At 35.6% G+C, this 20,967-nt stretch overlaps 1 protein-coding gene across 2 annotated transcripts in view; it reads right to left on the minus strand.

Annotated features, from left to right (window-relative positions):
* Positions 1-1,703: 1,703 nt before the first annotated feature.
* The window catches only part of LOC140691434 (WD repeat-containing protein 35-like), a 40,109-nt gene continuing 20,845 nt past the window's right edge, over positions 1,704-20,967 (minus strand). Inside the window, exons 11-22 of one of the 2 annotated variants that reach the window (XM_072955032.1) lie at positions 20,203-20,263; positions 17,491-17,635; positions 15,483-15,552; positions 14,446-14,499; positions 12,459-12,568; positions 11,768-11,978; positions 9,244-9,324; positions 6,224-6,360; positions 5,697-5,900; positions 4,716-4,862; positions 3,956-4,088; positions 1,704-1,911 (exon numbers count right to left, since the gene is read on the minus strand). In XM_072955032.1, the coding sequence (XP_072811133.1) occupies positions 1,804-1,911; positions 3,956-4,088; positions 4,716-4,862; positions 5,697-5,900; positions 6,224-6,360; positions 9,244-9,324; positions 11,768-11,978; positions 12,459-12,568; positions 14,446-14,499; positions 15,483-15,552; positions 17,491-17,635; positions 20,203-20,263 (1,461 nt within the window). In that variant the 3' untranslated portion in view covers positions 1,704-1,803. Of the gene's footprint in view, positions 1,912-3,841; positions 4,089-4,715; positions 4,863-5,696; positions 5,901-6,223; positions 6,361-9,243; positions 9,325-11,767; positions 11,979-12,458; positions 12,569-14,445; positions 14,500-15,482; positions 15,553-17,490; positions 17,636-20,202; positions 20,264-20,967 lie in introns of those variants that run through there. The other variant, XM_072955033.1, reaches the window with a different exon arrangement.

Consider the following 20,967-nt stretch of genomic DNA (forward strand, 5'->3'; position numbering starts at 1 on the left):
CACATTTTTTTTTAAGTAAGGAGCTATATTGGATTTACCTCTACCCCAGGAACGTTGTAAACATCAGGCACATAGACATTTACAAATATTGCTTGAACTAAATGCAACTGTCCAAGTTCTGCCATTTACTGACAACATAAACATCAGCAAATCAATTAATCTGAGTGACAGAATACTCGGTATTCACAGAGATATGAACACCATTGTTGACCATTGAGTCTTATAGTGGGAATGTGTATAAAATTAGCAGAGGAGACTCCTTGGAGCAGGAGCCTAAAGTACTGTATGAAACCCAAGGGGTCTTGAGTACAGAATAATATGGGAAAAAGAAATTAATGTGAGATATTGGAGAGTGACGCCTTGGCCAGGGCTGAAGTGCAAAGCAGGTTTCTGACTGTCTCAGAAGAGTTTATGTGATGAGCGGACTCTTCAAAAAATCAAAATTATCTCAGTCATACTAAAAGATAGACTAGAACTCAAAATGCGAGAAGAAAAAAAAAGAAAGAAAAAGCAAACTGCAGTAGAAATAAATACTAATCCAACATATATTTGTTTAAAAAGCTTCCTAAGGGTGGATAACCAGAGAGCATATAAAAGAGGCTGCTCATTGTATTAAGGTTATATAGAGAAATCTACAGAGATTTGTCATAAGGAATTGGCTCACGTGATTATGGAGGCTGAAAAGTCACCAGATCTGCAGTCAGCAAGCTGGAGACCCAAGAAAGCCAATGGCATGTGGTCCTAGTCCAGAGGCCTGAGAAGTGGAAGCAAAGGTATAAGTCCCAGTCTGAGTCGAAGTCTGAGTCTGAAGGCAGGAGTAGCCCCATGTCCCAGTGAAGACAGGCAGGAAGGAAGGATGCATTGTCCCTTCCTCTGACTTTTTGTTCTATTCAGGCTTTCAACCAATTGAATGAGGCTCATCCACGTTGGGAAAGGCAAACAGGTTTACTCAGTCTTCAGATTCAAATGTTAATCTCATCTAGAAATACTCTCAGATACACACCCAGAATAACGTTTGACCAAATATCTGGATTCCTGGTTGTCCAGTCAACTTGACACATAAAATTAATCATCACCCTCATGTAAAATAAGTGTGAAGTTCTTTTTAAAGTAAATAGAACATTTTTTTCCTCTTTCCCTTTGAACATCCCTCAAAATGACAGTAAATGTATGAAAAATGTATGAAGCTATAATAGAATAGAGAAAGGGAAATAGGCCATCATGTTCTGGGTGGTTTCCATCTCTTTATGAGAAGTTAAAAGGGAACTAAAAGGAGTGGTAACTAAAGAAATAAGGGAAAGAATTCAGAGAACACCCCAAATAGGTGTCTGTCTGCTTCGCAGGATGCCACGGAGGTTCAGACTCCCAGATGCTAGATAGTAGGGGAGGCAGGAATTAGCTATGAGGATGGGAGCAGTGAGAGCAACTGAAAATTATCATCAGAATAAAAGTTCTCCTACCCACACGGCTCTCTCCACACTCTCTCCCCCCCAACACAACTGCTCTGATTCATTTCTAATTCATTTTCTTAGCTAAATCATGCATTGATTTTTTTAAGCTATGATGAACAACACATTTATTGAGTTGAATTTTACGACCAGTGATGGCACAAGGAGAACCTCCAATCTGGAGACTTCTGGGATGTGTGGTAGGTGGTGAACAGGCATCAGGAATCCCATCCACTCACTCATTCATCTCCCTCAATGCCGCAGAGTTCCACCTTCAGGCCAGCAAGGAGCATACCTTATATGTTCCTTGAGTTCTTTCTTTCTTTCTGATAAATTTTTAAAGTTATGTACAAGTTCAATTTCTAGTTCTACCACCCAGTAGTATACGCTGTTCACAAATTGTGATATTTGCAGTCACTGCTTGTTCACACATTCCAGCTCTCACAAACATTTGTGCTATTTCCTGTGGACAAAACAATACTATCAGATTTCACAGAACAAGGAAATCACTTATATTTTAACTTACAAAACTCCATAGGGATATATGAATATTAACTTCACTGGTGGCTACCAATTTTCCTTTTAAACAGACATAGAGGTAGAGGCTACAAACCAGAAAGGATGCTAAGGCATCACATTCTATAAAATCAGTGACTCACACCGAGGATCTGGTTTTTAACCAGGTGCTGACAATATTGTACTCGTATCTTCTCTCAGTTCAGTAGCTATTTTACAGAAATGCCAAGCTCCACAACGAACCCCACATTAGTGGGTAAAAAAAACCTTTAAGGCAATTGATGTTACACTCAGTGTTAATCATTAGAGGCTTAAGAAAAACCTCACACTCACAGAGCTCTCAAATACCTCTATAAAAAATGCCCCAGACAAGTTGACCGCTCATCAGTTCAGGAAACTAGACCAAAAACAGAGAGGGAGAACCACAACAAAAACCAGTCATAACCATTGGGCTGTACTCGACATTTTCAGAATATCAGGTTTTTTTCCTTTCTTATTATCTAGTTGGTTAGAGTTTTTCTCTCTGCATCCCCACTCCCAAAAGATTTTGGGAAATATCATAAAAGTACATTGTGTACCCAACTATCTTTTTTTAAATGATGGTCATATTTTTCTGATTATAAAGTAATTCTTATGGTAAAAAAAATTAGAAAATATGAAAAAGTAAAGCTACTCATAATTCTTATTACCCATAAGAAACCTGTCTCCATATTCTGATGGAATGTCCTAACATCTGTGTCCTATGACTATATGTGTATGTGTGTGTATGTATGTTTTGTAATCATAATATACACAGTTTTGTATACTGTATTCTCCACTTAAATATTTTGTTCATTTTCCCAATTATTAAAAAATCCTTCAAAACTTTATTTAAAATTTGCAGTTTAAATTAAAATATACTTTATGAAAACAAATATATGTATGTATATGCAAGACTGAGACATTGTGCTGTACACCAGAGACTGACACATTGTAACTGACTGTACTTCAATTTTAAAAATTAAACTATACTTTAATTATTTAATTATTGTTATTATAGCTATAGTTAGTATTTACTCAATAATATTACTATTCTGGATACCCTTCAGCAACATTTTTTTCTGCACCATCAGACACACGTAACAGATGACAGTAATATCAGATTCACTGTCCCTATATCCAGGGTTATGTTGTAAGTAATTTCAGTTTCTTTCCTACTTAAGTAAACACGTAAGATTGAGAATAAGGGTATGTGAAAATGCCATTATTACAGGGATAATTGCTCTGATTCACAATAAAGAAAAAACCTGAATTATCAGAATTCTTTACTCATCTATTAATAGACAAAACATTGTGGGAGAACCTACAACTGATACCTGTCCAGACCCTGTAGCTGAGAGCTCTTACCTCTCTAGGTATCATACAGCTCAGTGTTTTATAGTTTAGATAAAACAAATAAAATACAAGTTCATTTACATCATTCAACAATTAATTTAAAGAGGCTTAAAAAGAGAAAATAGAACAAAATTAAAGAGAACTCTGCTTTTAGTTTCTTTTTCTTTTAACATTAAACCCTTTATTGTTAATGTAGCCTAATAAAAGTCAAGCTATCTTTTTAAACTTTTCTCATAGCAAATTTCCAACATACGTACACACACACCACTCCTCAGACCCACCTCAGATTATTTTGAAGTGAAATTCTGACAAGACGTCATTTCATCTGTAAGTATTTCACATTTTCAGCTAACTCTTTAAAACAATTTTACTAAACTGACAACCCTACTCAAGACTATGATCATGTTAAAATAGTAGGAATATGACTGACATTTTTCTCTCCATTTTCAAGCATACTGACATTTGTTTAATAACTAAAGCATCATTCTATGTCTAAGACACTGTAAAGTTGTAGTAATTTTTAATTTTATGTATTACAGAGGACATTTCCTGCCTATAACATAAAAACCTTATAAAGTCACCTAACAGCTCCAAAAACTAAAATTTTTAATACCTACTGGAAGCAACTTGTGGTTTTCTGGAAGTGAATTGGCAAGATTCTCCAATCCTTCATAATCTTCTAACATATAATAACATTCAGCTAAGCGCTCCTGGTTCTGGCCTTGTACATAATACTGCACAGCATTCACCCTAGGGAAAGAAAAAAAAAACTTTTAAAACTAATGAAACTAGTATGAGTTTCCTGGTAAATAAGCAAATTTCACCAAAAATGTTCTTTCATTAGGATTCCAGTACTAGTATTACTCTAGTCATCATCTTCATTACAGAATGCCTTTGAATATTCTTAGGACATATTGTTTTAATCTGATATACTGTTGTATTTCCAAACACTGAGATAAATAAATAAGCATACTGATCAAAATGATAACTTAAGAACAAAGCCAATGATTTCTGGAAAAAAATCTGTAATAACAAAACAAGCAAATATAAACTATATCCTCAAACAGCAGAAAGTTATCTGGAACTAAAAGGTAAGTTTTGTGAGTTTTGAAACTCTGAAGGCTTATGATGCTTACATGACAGCTTGAAGGAGCTCTTGCTCTTCAACATGAATCTAGAACTACATGAATTTAGGCGCCGGGAGGATGGCCTTCATTTGCCTAGCATTATGTCATAGGGAAGTACTCAGGCAGCCCTAGCACTGCGTCATAGGGAAGTACTCAGGCAGCCCTAGCATTATTTCATAGGGAAGTACTCACGCAGCTACAATTTTAAGTGCTGGGTAAATGGATGAGGGGGTCCACATAGGTTACCTGCCACTTTTGTCGATCAGCAAAGTAGTCTCCGATGCCGTTGTAGGCTTGTTCAAGGAGACTGTCATCTGCATCACCAGATCCAGTTTTCAGGAGTTGGAGTACTCTAAACCAATCTCCCAATTTCACCCGGAGGCCAATAGCAAGATCTCTACAAAAAAATGACATTCATTCATTCATTCACTCATTCAACAAATATTTATCAAGTGCCTACTCCATGCTAGGTTCAATTCTAGGGCCCTGAGAATACACAGCAATGAATGGACAGATGAGGTAACTCTCCAAATACTTTAAAATTTAGCCCCATCAGGTAAGAGGCAATAGGGAGAACATGGAATAAGAAAAAGGAAACAATTTCCTGTCTCTTATTTTCCTAGACTTTCAAGCTACTTGGCAAAATAATGATTTAAATAACAATCACTTCTTTTCATCAATTTCTTAAGACATGATCAGGCTTATTTCATGTTTACATGTTTGGTTTTATACTTCTTGTCAGGGCCCAAGTTGTATTAGCAATTTCTTAAAAGTACAAATAATAAAAATTAGATATAATGTTCACAGCTGAAATGAAGTTCATAATTATTTTCTACAAATCAAATGAAATATGAAGAGTAACACTCAATCCCCTAATATCTTTGATTTTTATTTCATGCTCCTTGACAAAAGGCTTAAATCAAAAAAGAGAACATAAACAATCAGCTTAGTAAATAAATGCTAAAGCTTCCAGTTTCTGCAGCCATATATGACTTTTTTCTCCTACCAAATGAAAAAACTAACCCATGGCCAGCCCTTACTACATGTATAAAGAGAGAATAAAGCTGCCCTCAAATTACAAAGCATAAATTCACGAAGGTCATGCAGAATATCCAGGTTGTAATCCAAAATGAATTTATTCTCTAGAACACATGATTTTACAATTCCCACTTGTGAAAAAAAAATCGCAATTTCCAGAAGTACTCTGGGTGTCAGCACCTTCGTCACTGACCTTCTGTCCATATTGAGGTACATTCTCTCCGCCTCCTCAAACCTGCCGAAGTAGGCAACCACCTCCGCCTGCTTCATGGACTCGCTCTGTAGGTTGCCCAGGCGCTTCACAAACTTAATGCCTTGGTAATCCTTACAGAGCACGAATGCTTGCTCTGCAGTGTGCAAATCCAGCTTCTGAAGAGCTGCTTCAGCCAGCAGACGCCTTTAGTACAAAAGAACAGGAAAACATATGGCAAGTTACTGATAAAGAAGTCTCGAATCAGAATTCAATTATTACACCTGTTGTTTCTAGTGAACCATGGTGGGAAGTGGTTATTTTAACACATTTATCCATGTTCATATAATTTTATGCTTCTGTTGAGTACTTCCAAATCGAAACTGAATTTCTGTATTTTTAAAAGAACAAGAACGGAAGTCTACTCCCATCAGGAGGCTAGGATGAGTGCAGAGGAAGACAGAGCTGAGACCGTAAGGCTTACACCTGACATTTGGGGAGGTTTTTTTGTTGTTGAATTTTTTAAATACCAAAGTCGGGGGTGTGGATTGTCCTGTATGAATTGAGATGCATGTTGAATGCCAACATTTTCAATCAGTGCTCGGCTATCTCGCAGGGACTGAAGCTCGAAGTTAATGATATAATCCTTGTTCGGATGTTCTGGATTCTGAAAGTAAAGGTGAAAAGAAAAAAAAAATCAAACTGTTCCCTGTAGAATATGTATTTCTCTTTTACAGTAAAAAACAAAACAAAACAGAAAAAAAACCAAAAAAAAAAAAAAAACAGGAACTGCATCATATTATGAGCAAAACCAGGGAGAAAAGAAATTCCCATATATGAATCTTTTGAGTTATCTGGAAAACAGCCCCAACCCACAAGTCCTTCCTGAGGTTAAACGGGGACAGTGGTAGAAGGGGTCCCTCACAATTATGCAGACTTGTTCAGATTCTTCCTTTGGACAAATGGAATAATCAAACTTACTTCCAAGCATTGTGAGGACTAACTGAGAAAACATATCAAACATTTAGCACAGTGCCTAGCTGCGTTACTCACATTATTTGCAGTCTCAGAACTGACCTCATGCTCTCTTGCTTCAAACCTTATAAGAGATACACCAACCAACTGAACCACATCCCCAACCCTCTTCCGGTGGCTGAATGTCTTGTCCATCTCCCCAGCTCCTCTACTTGAGGCCAGAAACTGTCTCACTAGACCTCAATAAATATTTGCTGAGTCAACGAATAGATGAACTTTGGTTAAATATCTTACCCACTAAGAGCCTTCCTCATCTACAAATGAGGTCTGTGTAATATCTACCAAGTACAGTTGTAATGACAAATAAACAAAAACATGCAAAGACAAATGAACACCTCATATGAAGGAACTTTAGTAAATGTTAATTCCCTTCTTTTCTTTTTGCATTCCTTCTCCAGTCTTCCAAGAAAGTTCTCATGTTATTTCTCTTTTTCCCCTATTTTACTGAGATATAATTGGCATACAACATTGCATTAGTTTTAGGTGTATAACACTCATGTTATTTCTGAAAACTGTATGTCTGAAGGAATCCACAGTTTAGCTAAACAATTCCTGGGTCGACAAGGCCTCAGTGGGAACTAAGGTACGACAATATTCTTTTCTTTATGGCTTGGCACATAGTAAGTCAGAAAACAAAACTGTCAGAGAGAACTTGGTTTTCCTTACAGTTTAACAACTGCCTGTAAACTGGGCAACAGTACTATAGATATTCTTTACTCTAGAATTAGATATGCAAAAAATGTGTCCAGTGTATCAAGAATTTTAAAGTACATCTAACAATTTAAATATGCATTTTTAAAAATTCTTCATAAAAGTCAATACAATTATCAGGCCAACAATATCACAGGCATTTTTAAGCACTCATGTACAAAGAAAATGCAGGAAAAACTGGTAATAGCTGTCTCTTAATGTGACTCTAAATAACTGAAAATTAGGATTACAAAACAAAATGTCAAGTTCTAAATCTTGACAACATAAAAATAGTATGTCTAACAAAAAAGAAGAGAAAGAGGGAGAAAATGTAAGAACATCATCTTTTAGAATGGACAATCAACACTATTAAAAATGAAAATGTAGTTTAAAAGCAATAAACTTAGTTTTTCATAGTTTTTTCTTACCCAGAAAAATGTATTGTTTGTGGTGAGAAAAAATTACCTAATGTTCTACAATTCCTTCAAATATTGTCACATTATTAAATTAAAATCAAATTTAACACTACAAAAGTAGATTGTACAGTGATGCCATTCTTATAAAATTATTTCCATTTATTTTTCTAGTCTATCAAATGTATCTTTCCACATACAGGTTACTGCTTTCTAGAATACCGTTCTGGTGTTTACCTAATGTTAATCATTAAACCATCTAGATTGCAATAAAACCTCAGACATTCCTTTCTGATGTTTGACAGCTGACAACTTTTAAGCCTCATCCCTCCCCCTTCTTCTGCCTCACATCTGGGCAAGGTGATGAGAAAGAACAAGTGGTCCATCCTTTGGCGCCACAGGAGTTTCAAAGCACACAGACATCTACGTACACATGGAAACTCTCACTCTAACCCCACCCTCTAACTCCCCCACCTCCCCAAAAAACCAAGCCAGTCTCCTTTCCCTGCTCTCAAACCATCTTTGGACCAGCTTGGGAAGCCTGTCCTTTCTCCCTTAAAAACCCCATTATGTAGGTAATATCTTCTTGCACCCTTTTGGTATGTCTGTAGTGTCATCACTCTTGACATGCGAACCAAGTTTAGGGTGGAAACCCATCCTGCTGCTGCAGAGCAGGCATGATTAGCGACAAACTGGTTCACAATAAAAGAGCTGCAATTTACATATAAACCAAAATATGAAGACATGCTATAAAATGCAGCTAACGTCTGGAAAATTAAATCTATTCCAATTCCAAAAAACATACATGGTACATAGACAAGTAAATATTTAGATAAAGTGAAGGGAAATTTTCAATATATTCTTAAAGTAAAAAATTCTCAGAGAATGTTCAATGAAGGCCAAAGTAGAGATTCAAAAATTATCTGAATTCTATTATCTGGAATTAGAGTATTTTATGAAAACCTAAAAACAAAATGGGAGGATAATGGACCTCCAAACAAAAGGTTACTCAAATATCCCTGAACAAGAAAAAGACTAAAGAAAATTATCAAATATTTCTTCAGTATCTCTATTATTAATATAAAAATAATGATGACAACAACTACCTACCAGCTTTCAGTTCCTCCCACTGTGCTAAGCGCTTTTCATAAATTATCTTGTAAGATAACAATCGTATAAGATAGGTGCTATTACCATCCACATTTTATAGAGGTAAACACTGAGGCTTATAAACAGGAAAGGAAAATGAAGGTGAAAAGATGAAGGAACCAGCAAAAAGGTTGTGTAAGTGACTGAGCAGGGCTGGAACTCCTCAATCCACACTCCTAACCAGGACACTGCACTGCCCGGTGCAAAAATGAATCCTAGTCAAGCCAGCAACAAAAATATAATTGTTTTGTAATAAGAATTACCTTTAATATCTCATCCAAAAGAACAGATTTAATTTCTAAGTCCTCAAAGTTACAAATATATCCAGAAGTTTGAATGGGCTCCTTTAAAAACAAAAACAAATACTGAAGTTTAATTGTACAAAATTTCCCTTCTTTAACATATCATGATTTTAAATTTTATTATCAAAGTTTTCAAAACAACAAAAAAGTAAAGAGAATGTCATTAACACCCATATACCCATCATCTAAATAATTAACATTTTGTTAAATACGCTTCAGTCAATTTTTTTGGCTAAAGTATTTTAAAGTAAATTTAGAGACATCATGAGATTTCACCCCTATTTCAGCACATACCTTTAAAAGAGAAGGATGTTCTCTTCTAAATAAGTAAGTATACATATATGGTGGGTACGGATTCAAAACTTTAGAAAACCCTTGTTTGGAAAAGAAGCAAATGTACAAAAATAAGAAACTAATTGATGAAAATACGAGATATGAAAGGACTATGAATATAAAATAGCACCAAAGAGAGGGAAGATCTAAGACAAAGAATAAAAGAGCTGAATCAGTACCCTGAGAGGGTGACTGGAGATGAAAAGGATCAAGCAGGGAATAGCAACATTAAACACTTATTTTTTAATTTTCAAAGAAAATGTACTTTATCAATGAACTAGAACTTTGTACACAAATGGCACCCTTTTCTCACACATAATCTGAAGAAAGGTTTACAACTTAAGGAAAGGTATGACTCTAGAATTCATAGTAACACTCAAATGGATAAAAATACATTCAACATTAACCATCAAATAATAGCTTATCTCCTGAATAATAATAAAGAACACTGTGTCCTGAAGGAGTTCTAGTAAGCTCTGTTTTGAAGAGTATGTCCTCACATGCTCAGTCAACAAGCAGCTGGAGGAATAAATAGCAGAGTAACTAACCAAGCAGGGACCACAGCCAGGCAGCGTTCTCATGAATGAAAAGAACAGCACAGCATGATTTATAAAGAAATTCAGTCAGTGGTAAGGTTATAAGAAATTCACCTAGTTCTAAATCTAATAGAAACTGAAGAACTTCCCAAGCCAGACAACAAACTCCAAAAATAAATAAATAAAAGGCTGTTTTGTTAAACTAACTCAAGGAATGCTTTCCACCAGGCTAAGATTTCCCCTGGTACTAGATTAACCATGTGTGCTACATACACATTATGGACAGCCAGGCATAATCCTCTCCCTTTCCTAGGCATATGGTTTCAGAATTACTATAAGTAGAGCCAAGGATGGAAAAAGGACCCTAACAGTCAGAAAGTATTTTACTTCCATCCTCAAGGTGATCTCAAGGGATAATTTTCATACTTGTTTTGTAGCAAGGGTCAAATTTCCCTCAGATCCTTGAAAGCAGCCTATGCATACGGGTCAAATGCAGCAGCCCTGAACACCTTTCTTTTGAGCCATTCCCCAGGCTCTAAAAATTACAAAAATTCTTAAGACTCCTAAAAACTTCAACAAAAGCCTTTGAGAGCAATTTACATAAGGTCATTTACTAACCCAAAGATTCTGAGTAGGGCTCAAAAGAGGAAACATGAAAATAATTTAGGATATTAAAGAGGCAAATAGTTTACCACTAAATAAGTCATTACAGAAGACCTTCAGTAGCTCAGGGGCCCAAGCAAGCAATTTCTTCCCAAGAAGGAAACTATAGGTCCAAACAAACATCAATTAATGACATAAAGCATTTATCAAGTCATCTCTTATTATGCACAGTAGTGGAATATAGCAGGAGTACTAAAAATTCCAATCTGAAAATCCACTAATAATTCAAAAATTGTTTAAAAGATTTACTTTCTTAATGCTGTTTTGATTAGGCTACCACTCAGATGATTCTGAATTTCCTAAACACAACATCTAACGGCTGATACAGAGCAGACTAAGTGGCAGGAAAATTCAGAGGCTAAAAATTAGCTGATGTGAGCCACAAGTAGAAAATAAAACTGTAACTTGAAAATCAGTGAAAAAGGGGCTTCTTGATACCTCAGAGAACGTAGGCGAGGCACAGTAAGACCATCAGGGTGAGGAAGAACATGGGTTAGTGGGTGACAGACTTCATGTGAACACAAATAAGACAAGGTAAGCACAGAATAAGGTGGACAGAAAGGCAGAAGTATGAAAAGATAAGGCAATTTCAAAACTACATTTTTTGTTTGGGCAATTTCAGTAAATAATACTATTTTCTTCCTTTCTTTTTTTTTTCACTTTAACAAGGGAAAAAACAAAGGCTATACAGTTGGTGACCATGGTTCCATCTTTTAAAAAGGAGAGAAATATTTAGAAGCGTCTTTCAGAGAAAGTAGAGAATCTTTAAAGGATAAATATTATTCCCACTTAAGACCAAATATTTTTAAATTCCACAGAAATGTTTCTATTTATTTTCAGAAATTCATGGAGCCAACACCAATAAACCTCTTGAAGAAACAAAGGGGAAATGTCCAGGTTTTGATATTTGGCTCATTATTTATGCACTGTTAATGCTCATTTCTTGTTTTTACCTCAGGATCCAAGTTTCTGAAAACATACATCCTTGTCCTCTCCATCATTGCAAACAGATCAGGATTATCTCTGGCCCAATTCATATCCCAGACATTTTTTCGCTCCAATTTTAACAACTCGCCAGTGACTTGCTGTCCTGTGCTGTCTCTTACCCGAGCATCCAAGTCAAAGAAGGTTAGAACTGCTGCGGTGTCTATGATTGCAAGACGACTACAAATGGTGAAATTGGAGAAGGGGAAAATTGTGAAAGTGCTACCAGCGATCATGAATATAATTACCTACCACCATGCTTCAAAATTAGTTCATCAGAACCTGAGAATCAGGGAGAAACGGCTTTAAATAAATAACTGGCTTTAAACACATGTTTATAAATTTGATAGAAGATGTGGGCTGCTTTCCATTTTGCTTCCGTGTGAGAAAAAAATATCCAAAGGGATTAAAGCAATTGGTGTGTAAATATGTTAAAATATTACACTAGAATTTCTGTATTTTGCCCAGTTAGAGAAAGATATCTAAACTAAACATAGTATAGTGAATACAATGTTTAAATACAAATACAGTATAGTAAAGTCACATTGAGCTTTATTAAGTTGAAAACAAACACGTCTTTGCATTTATTACATAAGTGCAGCAATCCCAACGAATAACCTCTAAGTCCAACACCTAAGTGAGGGAAGTTTTCAGACTTACCTGGAGTTGCAATTCAAGGATAACCGGCAGGCTTGACAATTAAGGGAATATTTTTGAATCAAACCAACATTAGGAAGACTGTATCTCTGAATGGTGCCAGATTCACGACTCTATGGAAAATATGTTTGATTATGAAAGCATATTTAAACATCATAATATTATATTACAACTACAGGTCTCCCTATATGTTCATAGAACTGTTTCAAAGCCAAAGTGATGGTGTCATAGTGAATTCCCAATTCCATACTTAGAAATATGTTCTGAGTACATATTTACCTCTTAATTTAATTAAAACCTTTTTAAAGTAGCTGAAGGTGATCTAATTTTTTAAATGTAACATTCAAGAAAGAAATCAGAAACCTATTCTTTGATAATATACAAAGCTTTCTATCACAAGGAAGAAATATCTAAGGTTATTTACAGTTGTCTTGGCTAATATTCAGGGTATATTAAAAGCTAAAATATAAAGCACTTATATGAAACATCAATATAAGATCATTATAGGAAACAGTTGTTACTGAAAGTCTACATTTTTCTCCTACGCCATCTATGTGATACTAGTTTGTGGCAAAGGGAGATGATCAGAAAGCAGTGATACAATGAGTATTAGTCTAAATATGCTTAAAAATAAAACAGAGCATAAGTTTCTATGCAACTCTGTACAAGCCTTAAGGTTGACAGACCAAGAGTTAGAGCAACAGACAGGAAAGAGCTATGATTTCCAAACCCTGCTGTGCCTCAGGCCATGGCAATGGGAAAAAGTGCAAGGCTGCACTCAGCCATCCCTTCGCACCCTCCGCCCGCCCCGGTCTAAACCGAGCATCACTGCTCTTGCAGCGTCTGCAGAGGGCCTGTCAGAAAGGCTGGGGAGAGTGGGGGTGGTCAGGAGTGGGGACGTTTTTAATGTATAAAAGGGAGGTATAGTCTTTAAAAGAGTTAATATGCTGAGGTACACAGTAAGATTTTTTTTTTGAAAAAGGGGATCCTGTGGTCTTAAAAGGTTGAAAAAGTAATGGTTCTAAAAACCATTTGAATTTCAAAAGTGGAAAGTTTTAAATGCAGAAGATATCTTTTCCATTAAAATTTTTGGCTGGTATTAAAACTATTGGAGTGTGTTTCTCATAGGTACACCCTGTCATCTAGGAATTAAGTCAATTTTTGTGACTGATTTGACTTGCATGTTTTTTGATTTTTCCTGCACATGTCAGAAACACAACACAACCAAAACAAACCAAAACAAAACAAAACAAAAAAAAACAAGAGATTCCTCAGATCTGATTGTAAGATAAATTGCTTAAAACATACACCATCATTAGGTGAGGAATAATGAACACTACGTTCTTAAGATTTTCCCCCCATAAACTTAGCTAATGTCTAAAGAATGTAAGTAGAACTGGAAATACACACTATCAAGGATCTGTTTACATAATTCAAATTCAGTGACTCCACCAGCATTACTACATTAAACATTTATTTCTAAAATTAATATTTTTAAATATCAGAGCTCAAGAAAAGACACTGTAACATTGATACATTGATTTTGTTTGAAAAATTCAACAAAAATTTGCCACAGACTTACTTTACTGGCTAGCAAACACATTACCTCCTCATTCTAAGCCTTGTGAAACTGACTGAGCCAAAGCACCTTCTCCGGTACAAACTAACAGGCCACATAAAGGAGGCAACTTTCCAAGACCCACTACCACCATCCAGTCCTCTCCAAATCTGCCAACCCTTTACAGGGCTCATTCAAACCACTGTCACACTCTCCCCAGCTGGCCACAGTTCTACTGCTTTTATAAACTGCTATTTCTGCAAATGATTAATAATTTGTGAGGCAATCTTTAAAACGTTCTTATTTCTTATGTTGGACGTAGTAAAACTGGAGGCACCCAAAGATGAAATTCAAATCCAAAACATACTGCTTTATTCTATTTTTACAATTTAAACAATTCTCATTCATAGGGTAATTTTTTTAACAACTTACCACAATCAATGTCTTATCAGATGCAGTTATGGCACAAATTGGATCCCTTGTTCCCTAAAATAAATCAATGTTACTCTTTAACAAATATTTATTGAATGACTAATCTGGTATAAGGTAGTATGAAATTCACTAAGAAGAATACTTCAACTATAGCATCTAAGTATAGAAATCTCTGCCCTCAGGAATTACTCAAAGTCTACTGGGGAAGACAGTGGACTGACATCTAAAGACAGCGCAGTATGGTAAGAGGAGAGGTAAACTCAGGAGTTACGAGAGCACAGAGGGAGGAGCATAAGCTTACACCAAAATGTGAAGAGAGGTAAAAGCCTGGGCTTAGCTGTAGAAGACGAACATTTGGCAGAAGGACCAGCACGTGCCAGAACGAGGAGGGGCAAACGGCACAGCTCTGTACAACCTGGATGGGTCTCTAGGGTTTTTTTGGTTTTGGTTTTGGGTTTTTTGGAGAAAAAAGCCAATCTCAAAAGATTACATGCTATATGGTTCCATTCATAAAACATTCTCAGAGTGACAAAACTATAGAGATGGAAACAGATTAGTGACTGCCAGGGGACAGGGATGGGGGTGGAGAGGGTGTGGAAATGAAGAAGCATGAGGCAAGTTCCTTTATGGTGATAAAGTTACATAAACCTACGTGTAAAAACTAGTGAAAACTGAGTAACGAACTGGGTCATAGTCTAGTTAACAGCACCATTACCAATGTCGACTTCCTGCTTTTGATGTTATCCTCCCATTACATGCCACCATTGAGAGAATCTGGGTAAAGGGGTTCTATGCGCTATTTTTGCAACTTCTTGTGAGCCTATGATTATGTCAAAATAAATTTTTGTTTTAAAAACCAAAAGAAGAAAAAAATCAGCAGATCTAGAAAAAGTTTTACAGAATAGAAATTTTTGAAAGAATTACTAGAATAATATGCTATTCACTGGAAATAATTTTTTTTCTGGTCTCAAAATAAAACTACAGTATTTCCAAATCTACGGATATTAACATTTGCTGGCAATAATAAAATCACCTACTTGAATGGCTTTACTATAATCAAGCACCCCATCCACTGACCCAGAAGGAGTATCATCAACATGATAAATTCTGAAAAAAAAATTCAAATTTCAATGACAGTATAAGGAAGATTTTTTACTATTCATGATCTCTAGGACAATTAAAGGATTGGATGACACCAATGAATATTGTTATTTAATACAAATATCTTGATTATTTTAAACAGTTCTTGGCCCAGCTCAATCTTATAAAGGCAGAAACTATCTACAAGGTGTTTACTAGTTATGTGAGTGCCATGTTCCTAAAGGCTGTGCCAAAAATACACCTGGACGCTGAATCACATATTTCCAGTGAACCGCAGTAAGTCCCAAGAGATATCTTCCCTTAGTCTCCAAATGAACACCAGTTAGCAGTAACTTCCAGTGCACTAAGTTACTCTGTTGCTTCTCCATAATCTCCCTCCTGTCGCTGTGCTCACTCAAGGTAGAACTGAAGTGTACTCAGGAAGCTCTAACGAATGGAATTTTTGTTCTGAAGTAAAGAATCCTCCCCTGCGCTTACCGGGTTATGCAGCTGCCCCACCTTGTGCACCATCTCTCGGGCACCTGTGTGGTACTGCTTACACTGCAGTATCACTGCTAGTGTCCTTGTCTCTCCCACTAGATGGTGGTTTTCCTGGAGGCAAAGACTGCATCTCCAGTGCCTGCCACACAGTGTCAGGGGCTCTATAATGGCTGATGAAAAAAATACTAAAATGAATGGAGGTGAATAGAGAAGACATATCATAGAAATGCTATGAGGCCCTGGGCAAGTTATTTAACGTCTCTGAGATGCAATTTCTCCATCTGTAAAATAAGGTTAACAATTTCCCCTTTGCAGAGTTTTTGAGAAGCAGAAATAAAATGTTTCTAAAGCACACATGCACAGAGCCTGATATATAAAGGGAGTTTAAGAAATTATAGTTGCAGTATAACCACACGAAAATCAAGTCATTTTCTATCTTTAATATATGAAATTTTGTCATTGTTAAATTGATGTCACATTTGTACTTTCATCAGTGTAATAGGGAGATCAAATGTCAAATAAATGTAATAGAAATGTATTAAATACAGAGAGGTATATCAGTTTAGAAGTACCAAGTTTCTGCTTTCTAATACATTTCTTTTAAGTACAAACATAATATTTCTACTTAGTTATCACAAAATAAAAGTCGAAGGTTAAAATAGGAGTCTCTCAAAAGATCGTGTGACCCACATCCTTTCCTTAAAACAAGCAGGAAACCACAAGGAAGGCCAATCTGGCAGAGTGGCTCCATGTCCCATCCCTCCTTATCAGCTGGTAACCTCTGGCAAGTCATTTAAGTCTCTGTGTCTCAGTTTCCTCTCTGTGAAACAGGAATAATCAGAGTCCTAACTAGACTTACCAGAGTCTGGCACATAAGAAGTACTCAGTCAGTGCTGGCTCTGATCACCATCGTCAACTGTATTTTACAGACAGGGAAACTGAGGTCCAGAGGGAACGGACTCAAAGTCATTAAAACTAGTAAGTATATCCCAGACAGAAATATAAGGAAAAAGGAAATGCCACCTTCTTTATTTAAACAAAACCCAGAATTTCTTTAGCTGGTTCATGAAGGACACTCACTCAGCGAAGATGCTAGACTTTTCTGCCCCAACTTCTCCCAAGATCCACTTTCTCCCCCGAAAGAGGCCAAAGGCCCTTCCCATTGAGTCTTTCAGAACTACTGAGAACACAAGATACAGTATTTTTCAACTGTTTTTTTTTCTGCTTCCACATGAATTCACATATCCAAACTTCTTTTTTTAAACTGGGGTTATAACTCTTAGTACATGAGTGAGTCTTAAAGGAAAGGGACGACTGCAGTAAGATCTCAAGTATGTGTGAAGGAAGAAGATGACTGCTAATTAAAACAATTTATAGTTCTCAGGCATGACAATTTATAATAGCTATGTCTAATTTAAATGTGATATGGTTGAGTTACTAAAAACTATGCATCAAAAGATATACCTTTCTCTGCCTTCTTTTCGAGACCGTGTGATCTGATTAATTTCCAGTGCTGTGAGCTTCTTTGCCACACGATATTGCCAGGTATAAAATGCTTCTTTCGAAGCTGCTATCACATGGGTTTTAGTCATTGTAACAAATAATGGTACTATTAAAAAGAACATAAAGACGATTAGGTTACAGTTAGACAGAATCACCAAATGTTTGTGCTTCAAAAGACTTCAGTGATCACTGAGTCCAATCCCTCATTTTACAGACAATATACTCCACACAGTCTGGGGCATCAGAAAAGAGTCAAGCACTTGTAGGACTATACAGAAATATCAACTCAAGATGGATCAAAGACCTAACTATAGAACCGAGAAGGAAACTTAGGTATAAATCTTTGTGACCTTGGGTTAGACAATGGTTTCTTAAATATGACACCAAAAGCACAAGCAGCAAAAGAAAAAGTAGATAAACTGGACTTCATCAAAATTAAAAGTATCTGTGCTCCAAAGGACACCATCAAAAAAGTGAAAAGGTGGGGGGAGGGTATAGCTCAGTGGTAGAGTGTGTGCTTAGCATGCACAAAGTCCTGGGTTCAATCCCCAGTACCTCCATTAAAAATAAATAAATTAATAAATAAATAAACACAATTAACTCCTCCCCTCCAAGAAAACCAAAAAAAGTGAAAAGACAACCCCCAAATGCAAGAAATATTTGAAAATCATATACATGATAAGGAACTGTATCTAGAATATGTAAAGAATTCAATAATAAAAAGACAAATAGGATCTAAATAGACGTTTCTCCAATGAAGATATACAAATGGCCACTAAGTCACTGAGAAGATGCTCAACATCATTAGCCACCAGGCAAACACAAGTCAAAATTACAATGAGATATCACTTTGCACCCACAAGATGGCTAGAATCAAGAAATCAGACAGTAACAAGTATTTGCAAAAATATGATAGAGAAATGGTAGGCATGTAAAGTGGCGCCTTCACCTTGAAAAACATCTTGGTTGTTCCTCGAAATGTTAAGTATAGGATTACCATATGCCCCATTAGTTCCACTCCTATGTAAATACCCAAGAGAAATGAAAACATATGCCCACACAAAAACTCATACACAAATGTGCATAACAGCATTCATAACAGCCAAAAAAAAATGGAAATGGCCCATAAGTCCACTAACTGACAGGTGGATTTAAAAACTCCCACTCCTTCCTCCCATCTCCACTACCATCACTGGCCAGTTCAGGCCTTTATCCTTCCCTCTGATCTCACATGCCTTATATTTCCTCATTAATTTGGAAAAGAAAATTCTCCAAAGTTCCTTCCTAGTTTAGGAATATGTTCTCTTAAACATTTTTTCATATGTTCCATTTCTTAGAGAACATTTAAGTAAATCCCTACTGTGTATCCTTTGATGAAATAGTCCCATCAAATCCATCTTACATATAAAGAAAAAGAGGATTAAGGAAGTAAAATAACTTGTCCAAAACAAACTAAATAATATAAAATTAGACACACACATTCACACAAAATATGGAAAAATAAAAAAACTTTTATAAAAGATCATTTTAGTACCTAGTTTCTAAATTCACAATTTAAATAGTACAAAATATATTTTTCTATTTACAAATACTTACAAAGTAATCATTAATATGGTCAGAATAAAGAAATGGTGTTAGCAGCTACCATTTACACAGTTCTTGCCACAGTCCAAATAAAGGACATTTAAGGCAGTAGGAGACTTAGAAACTGAACAAGAAACTAGAAACTAGACTGATGGTATGGTGTTAGTTGAATAGATTAATAAGTCTAGATTCAAATTCAATAATTTTATATGCTAAATAACTCAGGATAGTTGAATCATATTTTTAAAAATATTTTATTACAATTGCCAAGATTTCTCTATTCAAAATGTATACCACTACAAACTCTAGAGGGAGCTAGAAGCCTTCCTCTGGGGAACAGCTGGTGGGAAGGCACTCCTGAGAATGGCAGCAGAGACCCTGGGGATGCCAGGCCCAAGCTTTGCTCAGCTTTCACTGACCCCATCTGCTCTAAATCATAAGATAACTGCTAAACCACTTTGACAAAATCCTTAGAACAGGATTTGTAATTTCTTAATTGTTACTTTCATAGCTATTGGATAGAGGGAGTGGTAAATCCACAGTAACAATGTCTTCTGGAAACAAGAAGTCAGGGATTTTTTTAAGCTGTCCCTATTAACAGACTGATTTCATTAGAAAAATCTGGAAAGGACAAACTCACTTTCACAAGCAGCTAAAGTGTTTTTTTATGCAAGAGAAGTATTTACAAGCAGTTTATTAATAAAAGTGCTTCCATGGCAAAATTCTTTCTATAATCCTCAGTTTATTACATATGAATCATTAGGTTAGATACCAATTCCTATAAAAGTTATATTTCCCATTTAAAGCAAATGATGACAATATGGTAGTTGTGAGAGTACTGTCAATTTTAGATAAAATAACCTTATCATTTACTGTATTAAGCGGGATTCTTCTGAGAGTGAAATGGGGGAGTTATTAATAATTCTACCACAACAGGCATACACTGGTACTGAGCCTGGCAAACCAGGAAGTACACTCATCCTTGCTTTAGAGAATACCATTCTAATAATAATGCCATCGTTGCACTTTTAAATTCGTTTCACAAATAAAACTTGATTAAAGAGGGAATAAATATTAACATCTTCTTACCAATATCAATGTATTTGGGATCCAGGGGTGTGCCAATAGAATTACAAAGAACTAGCACAAACTGTGAACAAATAAAATAGAAAATATCAAACCTCTTGCTTACGCACTTTAAATAAAAGAAATAATGGTAACTGAACATGCTTGTCTCTTTTTCAAGTATCACTAATATGGAAGTAATTGATAAAATTAAGTGCAAAGAATAGCAAAGATAATCTACAGCATCAAAAATAAAGAAATATGAATTAAAATTAAACCAAGGCTGATTTCTTGACTTAATGGAACATCGGTTTTTAAGAGATCAGTTAAGAAACACTAGTACACTGGCTACTTTTCACGATTTATACTTCTAAAATTCCTGATCAGCTACAACCTCAAAACTCATTTTTATCCTATATCCAGCTATATAAGAGCTAACTTAATTTGTTACCATTGCACCAAATGTTTCCATATCGTTCTCCTCCTTGAAGCAATATATAAATGATAGAAATTCAAAAAAAAGTCAGTTAATTCAGAAAAAACAAAATTAACCTAATGAAAATAACTTAAAATGCCCAGTGATTCACACACACACAAATAATTATCAATAATTAATATTAGGAAAAATAATCAAGCACAATACACACTTTACATTCTAATAATAATTTCTTTTTTTTTTGCCATTAGTGACCTTCTCTATATCCAGTACTAAGAACATTATTTTACATAGACATTTTCCTGATTAGAATAATCACTTCAAATAAGCCAACTTTCAACGCATGTGGACTT

Source organism: Vicugna pacos, chromosome 35 (genome assembly GCF_048564905.1).
Source record: "Vicugna pacos chromosome 35, VicPac4, whole genome shotgun sequence".
NCBI lineage: Eukaryota > Metazoa > Chordata > Mammalia > Artiodactyla > Camelidae > Vicugna > Vicugna pacos.